This window comes from Cavia porcellus, unplaced genomic scaffold (assembly GCF_034190915.1).
Source record: "Cavia porcellus strain 051 isolate PalLab524CR breed Dunkin Hartley unplaced genomic scaffold, mCavPor4.1 scaffold_12, whole genome shotgun sequence".
Lineage (NCBI taxonomy): Eukaryota > Metazoa > Chordata > Mammalia > Rodentia > Caviidae > Cavia > Cavia porcellus.
Window position 1 is genome coordinate 60,668,215 of NW_026947495.1, and position 16,854 is coordinate 60,685,068.

The window sequence follows — 16,854 nt, forward strand, 5'->3', positions numbered from 1 at the left end:
ACCCAAGTCAAGGGGGCAGTCAGGACCTCAGTGTCTCCCTGTTTTGCTTCAGTTTGGTCCACGTGTTAAGTGTTTCTGTGAGTTGCCACTGAAATTATGTCTTTTCAGTCCTCCTATGGATCAAAGGAGGTGAAGACACAGAATGTGGGAGATAGAGGTGGGCTGATGTAGGGAAACAATTTCCCTCTGTCGTCAGGGGCCATCAGGCAGATGCTTCCCTTTTTATTTGGTATCCTTCCCCCTCCCTACAATGTGCAATGCAAAGGAAAATGATCAAAAGAGATGATTCCGTGAAGGAAAAGAAAAGTGAAGGGGAGAAAGAAGGAGACAGAATAGCCACGTGGAAGTATTTCAATGAACGTGTTGTGTCGAAAGGTCTTGACAGAACTCGGGAATCTGATAAATGTAATAAGTCACCAGGGAAGATAAAGCTGGATCTTATATGCATATGTAATGCAGTGCCAATTCTGCCCTTTTTCTTCTCCAGGTCCTGATGCAGCACAAGCTAATAAGAACCATCAGGATGTCCGGAGTTATGTACGGCAATTAAATGTGATTGACAACCAGAGAACTTTATCACAGATGTCACACAGATTAGAGCCTCGTCGGCCATAGACATCTAAAGTGCCCAGAGCGATGGTTTGTCTCCAGTCCACAATCAAGTTTCAAAAATGCCATTTATGCTACTACTGATTGTAGTGCCACTAGGGAATTCTACGAAAGAAACAAAGACACATCCTGAGACACCTCAGGGCCGCTTTCAGCTTCACCAACTACACGGCGAGAGAAGAAATTATTTGACTTCCATAAAGCTTATATATTATAGCTTAGTAATTCCCTATCAATGATCACTCTATTTCATTTCCAGTTGTCCTGTATTCGTATGGCCTACACGAAGAGCCTGATAGAAATACCAAGCTCCTGGCCCTTATCTAAGAGTATACAGGACGCGATGTGCTATAAATGGGATTGATTTGGACACGTCAGTGGTGACTATAGTTTCATAATATTTAGCTCAACATCTTGATTTGGAGCTCAGAGTTTAGAGCAGGTATTGAGGAATCTGCGTAAGTCCAAATTATAGGTTTTATTCTTCCATCCTCATAGACTTACCTCTAAAAGAATAGAGCCTGCCCACATTACTATGAAACATTTTGACTATTGATGGAAGTTAGGGAGGACTGGCCTGTAATTCCTGAATGGTGAATAGATTAATATTTATGTTTACAGTATAACTTTTTAAATTTACAAATCAGAATTACCTGCATAACAATTCCACCAAGAAACATCATGGTTCTTAAAATTGCCAATGTTAAGATAGGAAATAACATTTCAGAAGAGCACAATATGCACAAAACATTTTCCAAAATTGAAATATTTTCCTGGGCATTAAAAACCTTTCAGCTAAAATTTATTGTTACTGATGGAAAAAAAAAAGCATATTTTCTGGATTTAAATGTTATTACAAATGTCTTAATTTTCAATAATTGTTTTGCACTTTCAAATAGATTGTAAATAGTTCATTCAATCAATGGTATAGAGTTATTTATTTGCTACATAATAGATATTGTGCCAAATACTTTTTATTTATTTTATTTAGTATGTAATTTTGGAGTACATTTTTTCTGTCCTCACAGTCAGATTACATTTAATGTGTAAGAATTGTATGTATGTATATCTTCTGTAAATAACACATAGTATCTTCATTAAATATACTTGTTGACAAGAAATAGTTGTGTTCTTTACATTTTTGGTTCCTATGAACAGTGTGACTATTTGGTACACCAGTTGCTTTATTTTTATTTATTTTTATTTATTTATTTATTTATTTATTTTTGTCTTTTTCGTTTTTATCGGTACCGGGGATCGAACTCAACGACTGCCTGCTTGCAAGGCAGATGCTTCTGCCGCTGAGCTAAATCCCCAGCACCACCAGTTGCTTTATTATTGTTATTAATTTCCTTGCTCTAGCCCTCCTCTCCTGGTTTCCTTTAGTGCTGAGGATTGAACCCAGGGTCTGATGCATGTTAAGGCAACACCCTCAGCCTGTTTTTTTTTTTTTTTAATTAGAATAAGTTCACATACTGAAATTCACCCTATTAAAGTGAATAAACTGGGCATGATAGTACACACCTGTAATCCAGGCATTTGGGAGACTGAGGCAGGAGGATTACCATGAGTTTAAGACCAGCCTGAGCTCTATAATGAATTCAAGGCCAACCTGAACTACATAGCAAGACTCTGTCTCAGAAAAATAAATGAACTTCACAACCCATTGGTTTCTGGTATATTCATAAGGTTATAAAACCATGGTCGCTATCTAACATCTTATCCGTAAAAGAACTGCATACTCATCAGCCTTGCCCCCATTCTCCATCACCTGGTAACTACTAATCATCTGCTTTCTGTCCCTATGGACTTACTCTGGACATTTCAGATAAAGGGATTCGTACAGTATTAGGTCTTTTGTGTCCAATTTCTTTCACTTAACAAGATGTTTTCAAAGTTGCAATGTGGTAAAATGAACCCATGTGATAACTGGTGTCAGTATTTAGTTCCTCTTTTATACCACATTCTGTTCACTATGTGAGGAACATTTGATGGTTGTTTGTATTTTTGTTTGTATTTGATGCTGCCATAAAGAGGCACTGGATTACTGAACTTGCTGGTGCGGGACCTCATACCATTTCTCAGTGTAAAATTCTTTAAATTCCGGATATGCCTCTACTTTTTAGTGAGTCAGGGTTTCCAGAGTGTGCTCCAGGATATCCTAGTCTCACAAATTCATGCTGCAAAGCCAAAAAAAAGTGTCATCGTCAAATAAATCTGGGGACTGCATTCATTTATATAATATTTATATAATTCAAGGACCTCAGGAGCAAGGGTGTTGTGCTTTGCAGTATTATCTTATTATCTCTTCTAAGAAAGTACAATACCAGAGATTCTATATATATTGTATTTTTTAAGTTACAATACATTTTCTTGAAGTCTTTATTGTTCAGCATTTGACTGTATCATAGACCTCACTCAGCTGCATTTTCCATAATTACACATCTCTAGCTAATTTACAAATGATAATAAATATATAATTGAAAGCCCATTCCTTGAGCCTCCTTGCTCTTATTTACTTTTCTTTTTTCCTATTTCTTAACAGCTGGTGTCCTGTAGACAGCAGTACCTTTTCCTGATTCCATGGTGACTGACACCTTGTGCCCTTATTCTAATTTAGTTTCAACATTATTCAAAATTAATACATACTCTCCCATGTATATTCCCCTTGGCCTTCCAAGTGAGAATAATGATGACTCCACACAATAAAGATAAGGGATTTTAATTATGTCTAGCTTCTATGAAATGCATTAAATCCCTTTATTCGAGGTAGCAATGGTGAAGTAAAATAATTCGCACTCTAAAACTGTAGAGTAGTAGCTGAGCAACCCTTCTTGAGACAGGACATAATGCAGTTAATATTTTAAAACTTGCAATCAAGTCAAAAGAAAATAAGATGCCCAGAGGGTCACAAGAAGGATAATGAGGTTTGCTGGAAGACAGGAAAAATAAGAATGTTTTTACCAAAGTGCCCATAGAAAATTATACATTTCAGTTTTTAACATACCTATTTAGCAAGGTCACCTGCATGGGGTATGGGAGCTAAGCTTTTCCAGCTATTTTTGAATACCATGCAGGGTAAGTATATTTCTCCTGAATTCAGTGGCATTTCCTCTTAAAATATGAATGCAGATCAATGACTACCAGTGTGAGAAAATTAAAAGAGGTGTCATTGTAGTTTCAAATTGTTCCTCTAATAATAATTTTTAAAAACAGCATAAAGTAGGCAATGTGGTAAAATGAACCTGTACCTCTAATCACTCTCCTTTTGCTGTCAATCTAAAATGTATTACATCTCTGGTTTCCCTGTAATCTTAATATGTGCTACAGAGTACAGTATGAAGTTAGATGAGCAGGGCACAGCATCCTTTACCTACGCACTGGTGAAAACCTTTCAGTCACGTATCCTTGGTCACTTTTCTGTTCACATCTTCATTCCCGGGTTCATTAGCAAACAGTGATGGAGGAGAGATTTTATTTGACTCTTGAATGTCTCTAAGGGAGCCACATGTTGAAAGCTTGATTGCCAACCCGGATGCTATTAGCAAGTAGTGGAATCTTTGTGAGGTGGGGCCTAGTGGAAGGAAGTTAGGCCATTGGGAGTGTGTCCTTGAAGAGGGTATCGAGGTTCCGGCCCCTCCTCTTTCTGTCTTTGCTTCCTGGCTGCTTTGGTCCAAGCATCATCCTTTGCCACATGCTCCCACCATGCTGTTCTGCCTTGCCACAAACCTGAAGGCGACATGACCAAGCAACCATGGATTCAGTCCTGTAAAAACAGTGAGCCAAAATAATTCTTTCCTCCTTAAAATTTTATTTATCTCAGGTATTTTGTTAAAGTAACAGCTGACACTGGGCATTTACTAAATATCACACACCCTTTACAGATTCTGTATTCAATAAAGAAACAGAGAGGATCCTTGTATTGGAGTTTATCACCCAGTGGGGAAAACAAGCTTGTTCAAATGATCACCCAAATGAATATAAAAGTGCTTCCAAGGAAGAGTATAATATTAGGAGCATATGAAAAGGGGGTTTAACCTGGTATGAGGTGAGGAAATGTTGCCCATGGTAGCAACAGTTGAACTGGACACTGAACATGTGAATACTAATTAGCAGGAAGAGGAGAGAATGTGGTCTAAGCAGGAGGTAACCTTGGCAGTGAGAGATGGAAAGTTCACCATGTCAGTGGGGAAAAATACGAGTTCCCCAAGATGTGCTCAGAGCTAAGAAAAAGTCAGGGTGTGTGAAGCCTAGAGGCCTAAAAGAGATTTATCTTTCACCCAAAGACTATGTGAAAATGTGCTTGAAGAAAGAGGCTGCCCTTCTAATGTAGTCCTTGGAGGCCAGAGCTTTGGCTCTGTGTTCCTGGACACATGGTATCATTTATAATACAAATTTATTCAGATTTAAAAGATAGGGCAGAAAGAGTTGTGGATAATGACAAACATTAGCAGAAGTTGACCCATATACCCACAGTCAACATTATCCCTTCTGACTAAATCTACTTAGTCTAAAAGGTTTTTTTAAAATCTACTTAGTCTAAATTATTTTTTTAACCTTTGTACCATAGTAAAACACATACTATAAAATTTACCTTTTTAATGTTTTATGAATGAATAATCCAGTGCATGAAGTACTACATGGATTTCCTTGGCATAACAGCAGCCATTTTGAGTTGTAACCACCATGATTGCCCCACAGTAACCCTACTTGGTTTTCACTTCATGGTTTCCCAGAATTCTATAAATAGACAAAACCATTAGAATGGTATGTGGAGTTTTACAGCCAGACTGTGGGACCAGGAATGTGCCTGACTCTGATATTGGTTTAAGATAAACCAGGTACATTCTGTTTTAGATGAAGTCACTTTTGTTCTAACCAGTATATATATGCCTCTCTTCCTGACCCAGATTGCAAGAATTCGCTTGGTCTTGCTGTTGCAGAAGCTCATGCATCTCTCTCAGGAAGTGCCCTAACAAGTTGCACACTGTGCAATCCTGAATCTCTCCACCTCTCTTTCTTCAGACCCATGGCACCTTGGGGCCAGTTCTCAAATACTAGGTTCTGCTTGGTCCTCAGCAAGTACAGTCACTTCATTGTGCACCACCACTATCCATCTCCAAATTTTCAATATCCCACACTGAAATTATTTTCTCAATAAAGAGTAGCTCCCCAATTTGTTCTTCCTCCAGCTCTTCATAATAATTCTTCTACTTTGGTCTCTGTGTTTGCATATTTTAGGTCTCACTTATAATTGGAATCATTTAATATCTGTCCTTTTGTGCCTCAGTTGCTTCATTTAGCATAAAATCAAACTTCACACATATTGTATAATGTATACTAATTGGTTGTCTCTTCATAGCTGAATAGCACTCCTTTTTATGACAATGGTATCTTTTTATGTCATGAGGTCAACATTCAACCTAACCATTGAACTTGATTCAGTTCTCATCCAATTTGGTTTGCGAACAGAATTGCGGATAGAATTAAATTCATGAACCAAGATACCACTGTACTATATTTTGCCTATCCATTCACCTGCTGGTGATATTTGGTTTGGTCAAATCCCAGTTTTTTAATTCTTTGGGGTATTTACCTAGAAGTAAAATTGCTGAAACATCAAGTAGTTCTGTGCTTCAGTTTTTGAGGTATTGACATCCTGTCTTGCACAATGGCTGAACCACTTTGTGGGCTAATGTTGGTATAGCCCATGGTTACCTGCGTCATCTCCTTGGATATCAAAGCTACTGAAGTTTCACATGACTGCTGGGAAAGGTACTGACTAGGGCACCCAGGGCGCAGCACAAAGTTGGTACTGATTAGCTTTTTTGGTTCTGAACTCATTATGTAGTTCATGCTGGCCTTGAACTCACAGCAATCCTCCTGCCTCAGCTCCACTGGTGCTGGGATTACAGGCATGTACACCACACTCAGCTTGGCTATGGTCGAAGTATGTTCTTCAAGAATTAAGGTGCTGAAAGGTTGAACTGATGAAAGTGGGCAGGCCATGGGGTGCTCAGAAGGAACTAAAGTTCTTGTGAGACCTCAGTTCCCGTGAGAGGGGGCTGCTTTAAAGAGCGAGTCTGAGCTGCCTACTCTAGTTTTCTCTCTCGCCAAGTGATCCCTCTTTCTCACACATGCTCTAGCTGTGATGCTATCTACACCATGGCCTCACAGAGATTAAACAGACGGGACTCTGATCTTGGACTTTGAGCCTCCAAAGCAGAAAGGGAACAATACAGTGGGTCTCTAAGCACAGATCAGGAAGATTTTGCTCTCCAATGTGCCCTGAGTCCCCACAGGATAGGCATTGTCCTGATACTGATAGGCATTGCCTTTGATACAGATTTGCAGCCCTGTCATAAAGTATCAGACACCACAGGGAGGGAAGAGCAAAGGGAATATTACTAACTCTGAAAGAATAAAGTCATTAGACAACAGGCGGAGCACCTGCCTTGCTCAGGCTCCCTTGCACGTGCTTGTTGGGAAGCTAGGGAAGGTCAAGAAGGCCGCTTGAGGAAGCCAAGATCTTTGTTCCTGGGGAAGTTCACATGGGGGAGGACTGGAGCCAAAGCCCCACCGTGCAGGGATGTAATCACAAGGCCTGGAAGCCCACAGGCAGTGGGATTCCTCTGCAGACCCCAGAGCAACAGACAGCATGGTGCTGGAGCGTGCAGAAGTGAGTGTTTTTAGTCTCTTTCAGGTCAGGGGTCTCCAGGGTGGTAACTGCCAGGGATCTGGCTGGAATGGACGGAAATTCATGCTTCCTGGTAGATAAATCCTTGATATTTTAGAGCAGAGGGAAAGACTAATAGGAGGGAAAATGCCCATGGTAAGGAGACTTAGTGGTTCTGAGGGGACTGGTTCTGCTCTGGTGAAGACATAGGTAACTTCAGAAGGACAAAGAAAGAGTTCTTTTAGTGAAGAGGTAAACTACATTGGTGTGTCTATTGGTGTGTATAACAGTTATTTAGAGAAATGGAACCAATAGAATGAGGCAGGCATATGCTCTGCCAGGGAGATTGGCAGTAACAACTCTGCAGTGTGAGCCCACAGGCTGAGACCTGGGAGGACCCAGAGTACAGTGGCAGTCTGAAGGCCTGCAGGTGGGGGCAAGGAACCTGGACGATGCAGGCAAAGGCTAAGGGTGGTCTGCTGGAGAATTCCTTCTTGCTGGGGGAGGCTGTGCTTTTTGTTTCTCTCAAGTGCTTTCAACTGATTAGATGAGGTCTACCTATATTGGAGGACAGTCTTCTTTACTCAGTGTTCACCAATCTAGCTGTTAAGCTCACCCCAAAACACCTTCTACCTTGACGTGTAAAACTAAACATCATGCTGTATCATACACATCAGTCATGACTCACTGGTGGATCAGCTGGTCCAGGAGAGACTATTCCTTGGAAGGAATAGTTCATCTCTGCCCCATGTAGTCCCTCCTCCTCTATCCAGCAAGCTCACCTGGCCTTACTTGCTTGTTGAGTGGGAAGCAAGCAGATACGCAAGGGCTCTCAAGGCCTTGGCACTGATGGGTGTCCCATCACTTCTGCAGCACTCTGCAGGCCAAAGTGGGCCAGAGGCAGGCAGGGACCGAAGAGTAGAGAAACAGTTCTGTCTCTTGATGTGCAGAGCTGCAAAGTCCTATCACCAAACTGTATCACCAGGAAGGGAAAAGTGCTGCCATTGCTGCAAACCGTCTACAAGAGCGAAGGTAGTACATGATGGGTGTACAGCTGGAAAGCCCACTGCTCTTGCTGCAGGGAGTTTCTCAGGCCAAGTGTTTCCAGCACTTCTCCTGGCTGCAGCAAGCACACCTGAACATCAGACAGGCCGGGCTTGACTCAGGACCACACCAGTATATACCTCCAGCTGCCTCTGAGCCCCCTCAAACAGGCTTCCTTGTGTGTACACAGCATGAACCAAGGTGTGGTGGACAGACCTCAGCTCTGAACCATGGCTGATGTATTTAACCTCTTGGAAGTTCAATTCCACATCTTCCAATGGAATTGTGATGCATCTCCTACAGGCTGTAGTGAGGACTAAGTGAATAAGACAGAAAGAGCCTGGCGCACAGACTGCGTGGTCCTCAAGATACAGCAATGCCTCTCTGTCCTCTCCGCTGTAAGAGACCGCAGTGAAGGGTTATTTAGAACATTCAAAGATGCCCGAGAGTCTTCAGCCAAACCAATTACAAAAGGATGGAAAGGTAGAGAAACATACATGGGGGCTTTCAGTCATTGAAACTGATTTGAGATAGAAGGGCAACTAGACAGTTGTGTCAGATACTTGCCCTTTGTACTACAACTCAGATTATGCCAGTTTTGCAGTAGTTTAAGAAGGATGCCACTATACCTATGTGCAGTCACAATTTAAAAGGTTTTTTGCAGAAGACTAAAGAGCATTTTAAATTATGAAGGAAAGAGAAGTGGAAATAGAATAAAGACTCACACTTCTTACCAAAGGATAAAGTGTTAGAAATGAAATGGTAGGCCAGAAAAGTAAGACACAAGCCATTCATACAGAGATCACACTGGAAGTGAGATTTGAACCTAGCCTGTGTGTTCAATTACCTATTCAATTCGCATAGCCTAAAATCAATTATACATGGTTATGAGATTTCTCCTAAGAAAGTAGCTCTTCATTAGTAGCCCTGATCTTCCCCCACCTAATACTCACAAGCCATTGTAAAATCCATTTATATTTGTGGCTGCAGAAATTAAATTGTAGGTATACATTAAATTAGGGATTATTGTTTGTGGCACTCTCTGTGAGCCAGGTGATGCTGGGCCATTTTAATTAAGAATTCGTTTTCAATAACAACATGAGAAAATGAATAACATTAAGTCAACACTGAAACAATTACGAGCAAGGATAACTAAGATACACAATTGTATTATAGGCTTGATGTGCAGAGTTCATTTGTGCATTAGAAAAACATGTCTTTAGAGCAACAAAATCTGTAACACAGGATATGGAACTCCTGTAAGCCCCAAGAGATGATTGCTAACGGTTTTAAAATTTCTGTGATTTTTTCTAATTAGAAGAAGAGCAAGGATACTAAGGAATTCAGAGTATTAAACACAAAATTTCCCAAATGTTGACTTTGGAACAAAATCTTCTGGGCTATGATGATTCAGTATCCCAATGCCTTCACTTGTCAGTTATTGACACCCACTTTGTGCCACACACATGCAGCACTTTATTCTGCATACCTAAGGGATGAGCAATCTCACTATTTGCTGATGAGGAAACATTGAGAGAATGAACCATCCTGCCCAAGAGCACATGCTTAGATTATGACAGAGCTGGTATTTCAAACCCAGCAGACCTGACTGCAAAGCAATCTGTGCTTTGCACTGTGAGGCCACACTATCTGTCTATTGTCCTACCTCCACAATGACTGATTACTTAGGCTTTTGCTGTCACAAAATATAAACATAAAAGAGTTCAAAAAACAAAGCATGTACTAAGTTTGCCAAAATAGGGTGAGATATTATGTATATATTTATTGGGAAACATTGGTCTTTATTATGTTGACCAGGTTGGCCTCGAGCTGCTGGGCTTAGGTGATTTTCCCTTTTCAGCTCCTGAGTAGCTGAGACTACAAGCATGCCAGCTCATCAAGGGAGTTTTTAGATCAACAGTATGTGGGTATTTTTCTCTAAAGCTTTGTTTTTAAAATAGACGTATGTGGCTGCCTGTCTGTATATGTGTGTGCATATGTGCACAAGTACATGTATAAAGTCCTTCATAAATAGCCCATATATCATTCACATGTAATGTGTCAGCTATGGAAAGTCTTTATTTTCTCAGGATGTAACATTTCTTTGAATTGCCCATAAAGAATCCATTCAATCAAGAAGAAGCTTCAGTCCTACTTAAAATGTTCTGTTTCTTAAGCAGGGCGGTTGGCTCAATGTTTTCATATTATTCTCTGTGCCTTACTTTATTAAAACATGACTATTGAAATCAAGTATTATTGAACTATATATATAATGTCTTATATATATGTATATATATATACACACACACACACACACACACACACACACATATATATATAACATTATATCTCAAACATGGAGAAGGGGTCCTTGATTAAAACAAACTACCACGGTGTTTTATGTTTATGTTTAGTCCTCGTTGGATGTCTCTTGAAATCCCTGCTGTCACTCAGATGGCTTTTTGTTTCTATTCCCTATTGTCTGCATCCTCTCTGTTTACAGACCATGCTTGGGACCCTGAATCGTGCTTTCTCTTTAATGCAGACCAATTTAGTTTTCTCATAGCTTCTAGCTCTGTACTCAAAACCCTCTATTTTGGCTGAGGTTGAAGGCATTGTACTGAAGAACAGAAGACCTTGCTGCCAGGGTCCTTTTCTTTTAGAAGGTTACTGTAAACAACTAAAAGTAATCAACCAACCCATCAAAAACAGAACTGTTGTGAGACTGGGCAGTGCGACAGCCAACTGTGGTCCCAGTCCCTGGGGAGGCCGAGGTAGGAGCACAGACTGAGCTCCAGAGTTCAGAGTCGCACTGGGCAACACAATGAGACCCTGAATCAAAACTAAAACCACTCCCTGGAAAACTCCCAGAAACCAAAACATATCAGAAACAACAACATAAAACATCTGTGATCTGAAACAAAAATAGTTTTATTTAAAATCCAAACTGGCTACAGTTCCTTCTGCCTCTCAAGGGTGGGTGTCGTTTTTACATCAGGAGCAGTAAATCTGTTTCCTATTAGTTTTCACATCATAGACTGGTGAGAGAATGAAAAAGGGGAAACTGAAACTTTAAAACTTCCCCCAGCAGTGCTGTGTCCAAGCATGCTTTCAGCACGGGGACCGGTTCACGGAAACAGGAGCTTCACTAAGTCACTGGCATTTCATTGGAGACAAATTCCCAGAATACACATTGACATCACTCTTCCTTTCTCTTAAAATCCCCTAAGTCATAACAAGCTTATTATGGATAGTCTTTCCCCCTGCTATTTTTTATAAATCCTCAGAGGTACAGTGATACTTTGCTGACTGTTGTATCAGAGAACTTTTACCAGTTCTCAATGACTTCCTGATCTTTACCTTCTAGACAGCTAATCACTTCTTTAAAGACCTCTCAAGCTGCAGAAAAATTTTAAACATTCAGTTGGATACTCTTCTTGACATGTTTGTCACCTCCAACATAGTTGTGTACTTTTTTCCATTGGTTATGTGAGCTATAACTTCACAAAATGAGATCGAAAGAACCCAAGGCACTGTCACACTAACTCAGTCACGGGCTGAGCCAATCATGAAACACAGATATGATAGTTTTCTGTTACTGTAATAAATATCTGAAATAATCAACATAAATAGAAAAGATTTATTTTGTCTCACAATTTTAAAGGTTTCAGTCCACAAAACCATTGCTTTGGTCTGTGGTGAGGCAGCACATCGTGGTGGGAGCACAGATGAGACACAGTTCTGCACTTCATAAGCAGGAAAGGAAAGAGCCAGAGGAAGGGGCTGGGCGTTCTTCAGGGCATGCCTCTTGTGATTAGAAGACCTCCAGTACACGTCAACTCTCAAAGTCTTCACACCTCCCAGTAGTGACACGCATCCAACACACAGGACTTTGGGGGACAGTTTGAGCCTGAACCACGGCAGTTGTCCTAGGGAAGTGTCATAAAGTGAACCTGCTGTCCAACATGTCCCATCGCATTGAGAGACTTCCACTGAGTCTTCCTATTTGGGGAATATCTTCCTATTTGGGGAAAATTCCATGCTAAATACCTACAATAACTGGCATAAACCTTCATGCTTATATGTAAACAATTAATAGCAATCACGAGAGATATGAGGAAATTAGTACCATAAAACAGAAACACAAAGATAAAGAGAAAAAAAAATTATGACTCCAGAGGAAATCAGTAATTCAAGAAACTAAAAAAAAACCCTGGTAATAATAGTAAATATTTAGCAGGTGAAATGTGATTAATAATAGCTAGTATTATGAACCACTAGCATTTGGCCAGGCCTTTTTTTAAGCTTCCTATATATACTGACTTACTTAGTTCAACAAAAACTTGATTACTACCCCTATTTTACAGGTAAAGAAATTGAGGCTCAGAGAGGCCACATAAAATATCCAAGGTATCCACATAGCAGACTTAGGCCTCAATCTGGCCTATGCAAAGCCCATGTTCTTAGTCCGTATTCTGTAATGTCTCCAGAGTCTTCATCTTTGAATTTTAGGTATTTATTTGTCCTCACTAACAGTTACCTAAGAGATCCATCAACTTATCAAGTTTTCTTGGTAAGATCACCCAAGATCTATCCTAACCTGCCTAAGAGCCTGAAAAAGGATGAGACCTTGAGTTTGACCCTAAGACTACAGTTAGGGATACAGTTACTAAAAAGCTGAAATCAGGCCCAGGACTCAAAGACTATCTATGAACTTCATGCTGTAGCAGGTTGTTGACATTCAAATTTATGAATCTAGCCAGATCCGTCACGATAAGAAGTAATCTAATCCTAAAGATGTGTCGAAGGCAGTTTCCTCCAGAGATTGGGTATGTTGGTTATTGCTGTCAAGATGGATGATCTAACACCTTGAAACTTGTTGGAAGGTTTAGGTAGCTAATTTTCAAGACAAAATGAACTGCAGAGAGGACTCAATGAATGGGGCAGACAGTGGAATGAAGGAGTAAAGTGGGCAAATAATAGCAGAAGAATAGAATAGAAGAGATGAGGCAGAGATGGTAAGCTATAACCCTTAATATAGATAACCCTGATACACTAACAAAAAAGAAACACAGGCAGAGTAGATTAGGAGGCAGGATCCATCAAGATGCTCTGAGTAGGAAATATACTCAACCTGAAAGAGGGCTAATAAACTGAGAGTTAAAGATGAGAAAACAATGCTATGTGACAAGAAACCAGAGAGAAATAGGGACAACTCATCCAGCAGCCGCAGATAGGTTGGAAAGCTGTGACACTTCTGGGCCGTGTAGAACTACACAGCTGGAAGGAAGGAAAACCTGAGACTTTAGTAAATAAAGGAGTACAGCTCAAGATCAAGCTCAGGGGAAAAAGGTTCAGCAACACTTGGATAGATAACAGGTTGGTCCCCTAATCTAAAAACTAAAGGAGCTTGTGGGACCCAAAATATACAAAGCATCCCGAGAAAGGGAAAGAGGAGGAATTGTCTAAAAAAGGAAGGCAGAGGACATTGTTAATAGTGTATCAGGATTTAAAAGTCACAGTAATCTTATCGCTCTGTTTAGTTTGATTATATTTTGTTCTGGTCTGTCTACTCACATTAGATTTGAGGGCACAGACAGCTAACCCAAAAATAGCAGGTTATACCACAGTAACTATCCTTAATTTCCTATTAACTTAAACTGAAGCCCTGTATTACTTACATTGTCTTACCATGACTGATCTTATTTGAAGCTGGTTTGTTAGACTGCTGTTTTGCCTTGACTGATTTTATTCGAATTTGGTATGTTTGATAGTATCAAGTCTAAGAGTAGAGACAACTATTCTGAAGATGACAAGATGTAAAAGATATCTATTCCGGTTTTGATTATTAACTGCTTTCAAGTCCTACAATGTCTTCAAAGTTATGTTTTTATAAAAATAGCTATGTAATACTATGCTTAACTATGTAATGCCTGATGATGTGGACAATTCTATTGAAAATAACAAGAGAAAGCATAATAACTGTAGATCACCTAATATTGTGGTCCAATATGTCTTTTTCATTTCATGTTTTTCTAGGAATTTGTTTTGTTGTCTGGTTTTGATGTGTTTTTCCATATAACACAGAAAGAATGATGTAGAGATTCACACATGGGAAGAATTTCTAAACTATTTACGGGAACAGATTACGTAACACATGATGTAATGAACAGATACTCTGAAGAAGAAGAGACACTAAGAAACCCAATGCTAATTCTGTAGCACTATGATATAAAATCTAGCAATACTATCATTCACTGTTCAGAGTGATATTAGTCTAGTCTCTTATGTTCAATTTCAGCATATGTAAATATAAAGACAGCTACTACGAACAGAATGAGAAACATTATGGTAGTCATTATTGACGTCCCCAAAATCAGGTCTTGAAGACCACCTAAAAAGCCTTCATCATCCTGTAATGATTTGATTAGTTCTATAATGTTCAGTATATATTCAATGTGTGTGAAGATGGGGACAACTGTTTGGAAGAAAACTAGAGACAATGAGATAGACAGTGAAGATCTCCAGTGGACTTGCTTTGAAATCTGTGTTTCTTTAAATTGTTTCCTTATGAACTGTTTTGTTCTGTTTTGTTATGTTTAATCTTACTCTCTTTAAGATAAAAAACAAGTGTGTAGGACTGATAACCATGTTACTAAGTTTTTGTTGGATCATTGAGCAGAACTGTTTGCAGTGTCATTATTTGAATATCATTTTGTATGCTTTAATTTTGTAACTTGAACAACTATTTCTAAGATGACAATATGTAACTTATCAACTAGTGATTTCTTACTGTTAATTTTTTTGAAATTCTGTATTATTTCTACCCTTTTTTCTGTTCTTTTTTTTTCTCTTTAAAAAAAGACAAAATGAAGCAGATAATCTTGTCATTTAGATAGGCAGGGGTTGGCTAAATGAGATTGAGCTTTGATTACACAACTGAGATAATTCAGTAGAATTTTGCAAATCTGACAGTTATTTCGAAATGTCTACTACAAAGATTTGGTATGGTTTGCTGTATACTAATGAAGTGCAAAACTAAGACAATCATCCAACTCTTATCTTAATATCTTGCAAAAAGGAGAATCATTTTAACATGATTAAGAAATTCAGAAAAATGTGTTTGCATGTGTGTGGGAGGGACAACACTCCAGAACATGCTCCATATTTGCTCCCCATTTCACTCTAATAGAACTTCCCTTCCACAAGTATTAGTCTGAGCTGGTATAACAAAATAAATACCTACCTACTTCCTACCATCTACTACATGTATTTGATTTTCCTTTCTCCACCTGAAACAAACAACAATTAGAACATTATCTGTTGGGAGCCGCAGCCGAGCCCGGTCGCCTTACTTGGCGGACATGAGGCCTGTAAGAAAGAGCAAAGCCTGAGCTAGATTACCCCTCCCATCGAGTGTGCTAAGATGGCGCTTATCTCCTGCTTCCTGCTTGGTAAACAACCCGCTCTGTAAGATAGTCTGCCTAGCAACAACTGATGTTAGCCAATCAGCCCGCATCGCGCGCTTTGAACTGATTGGCCACTGTAACCCTATAAAAGTGAGTGCCTCTCCCGCCACGAGAGAAGAAGCACGGAAGGAGCCGCGGAGAGCGGACCGGTAGAGGCTTCGGGACAGACTGTAGAGAAGAAGCACGGAAGGAGCCGCGGAGAGCGGACCGGTAGAGGCTTCGGGGCAGACTGTACGGAGAGAGAATAAAGAAAAGCCTGACCACCGCCAGATATTGTTGCGTGTTCTTCCTGCCGGCCGGGAGCAACACCGACAATTATCAATGAGTGAGGCTCTTTCAAAAGAACAGGCTGAAAGTGGGGAATATTATATAGAAATTCGTTATAAAACATAATAGGTTACGATGCATAAAATGTGTGGGTAGGACAGATAGTAATTGCAGAAACAAGCAGATTGTCTTTTTCTTAGGAATCAGCTCTCACAGAATCTCCAAAATTGACATAAGATGAATTGCCCTGAGTGGCAAATTAAACTAATAAATAACCCAATCAATATCACTCATGGAAGTTCATCTTTTTAAGACTTCAGCAACAACATAAAAAGAAAAAGAAAAATTTGTTTCCATAGACTTAGCAAGCTTTGTTTGGTTTTATTAGAAATTACCTTTTTAAACTCAGAATTATTTTAAAATCTGGCACATAAAATTGTATACTGTTGAGTTGGGGTAGTACTAACATGCAGAAATGTGTCTCTTAACCGCTTAGATTCAGTACTCAGTTGCCTGCAAAGCCAAACATGAAACGATAATATGTCTCATGATATTTACTGGGAAAATGGACATTTACTGAAAGCTCAACATTGGAAAATCTTTTAGAAATATAGCTTTTAATTCTCAACAAAAACAATATTTGTATTTAGTTTTTTTTTAATAAAAGCAATTCCTACCTTTTGTTTTCTGTTGTATAGCTTAGAAACTACTTTTATATAAGTTTCTCCATTTAAACTTATAACTGAAATGGCTAGAGGACTCATGAAGGGACAATTCACAGGTAGGGAA

At 39.5% G+C, this 16,854-nt stretch overlaps 1 protein-coding gene across 7 annotated transcripts in view; it reads left to right on the forward strand.

Moving 5' to 3' along the window:
* Window positions 1–3,100, forward strand: part of Rapgef4 (Rap guanine nucleotide exchange factor 4) — a 277,608-nt gene extending 274,508 nt beyond the window's left edge. For all 7 annotated transcript variants that reach the window (XM_063259290.1, XM_063259291.1, XM_013142505.3 and 4 more), the window contains one exon: window positions 488–3,100. In XM_063259290.1, coding sequence (XP_063115360.1) covers window positions 488–615 — 128 coding nt within the window. In that variant the 3' untranslated portion in view covers window positions 616–3,100. The remainder of the gene's footprint in view (window positions 1–487) is intronic.
* Window positions 3,101–16,854: the final 13,754 nt, after the last annotated feature.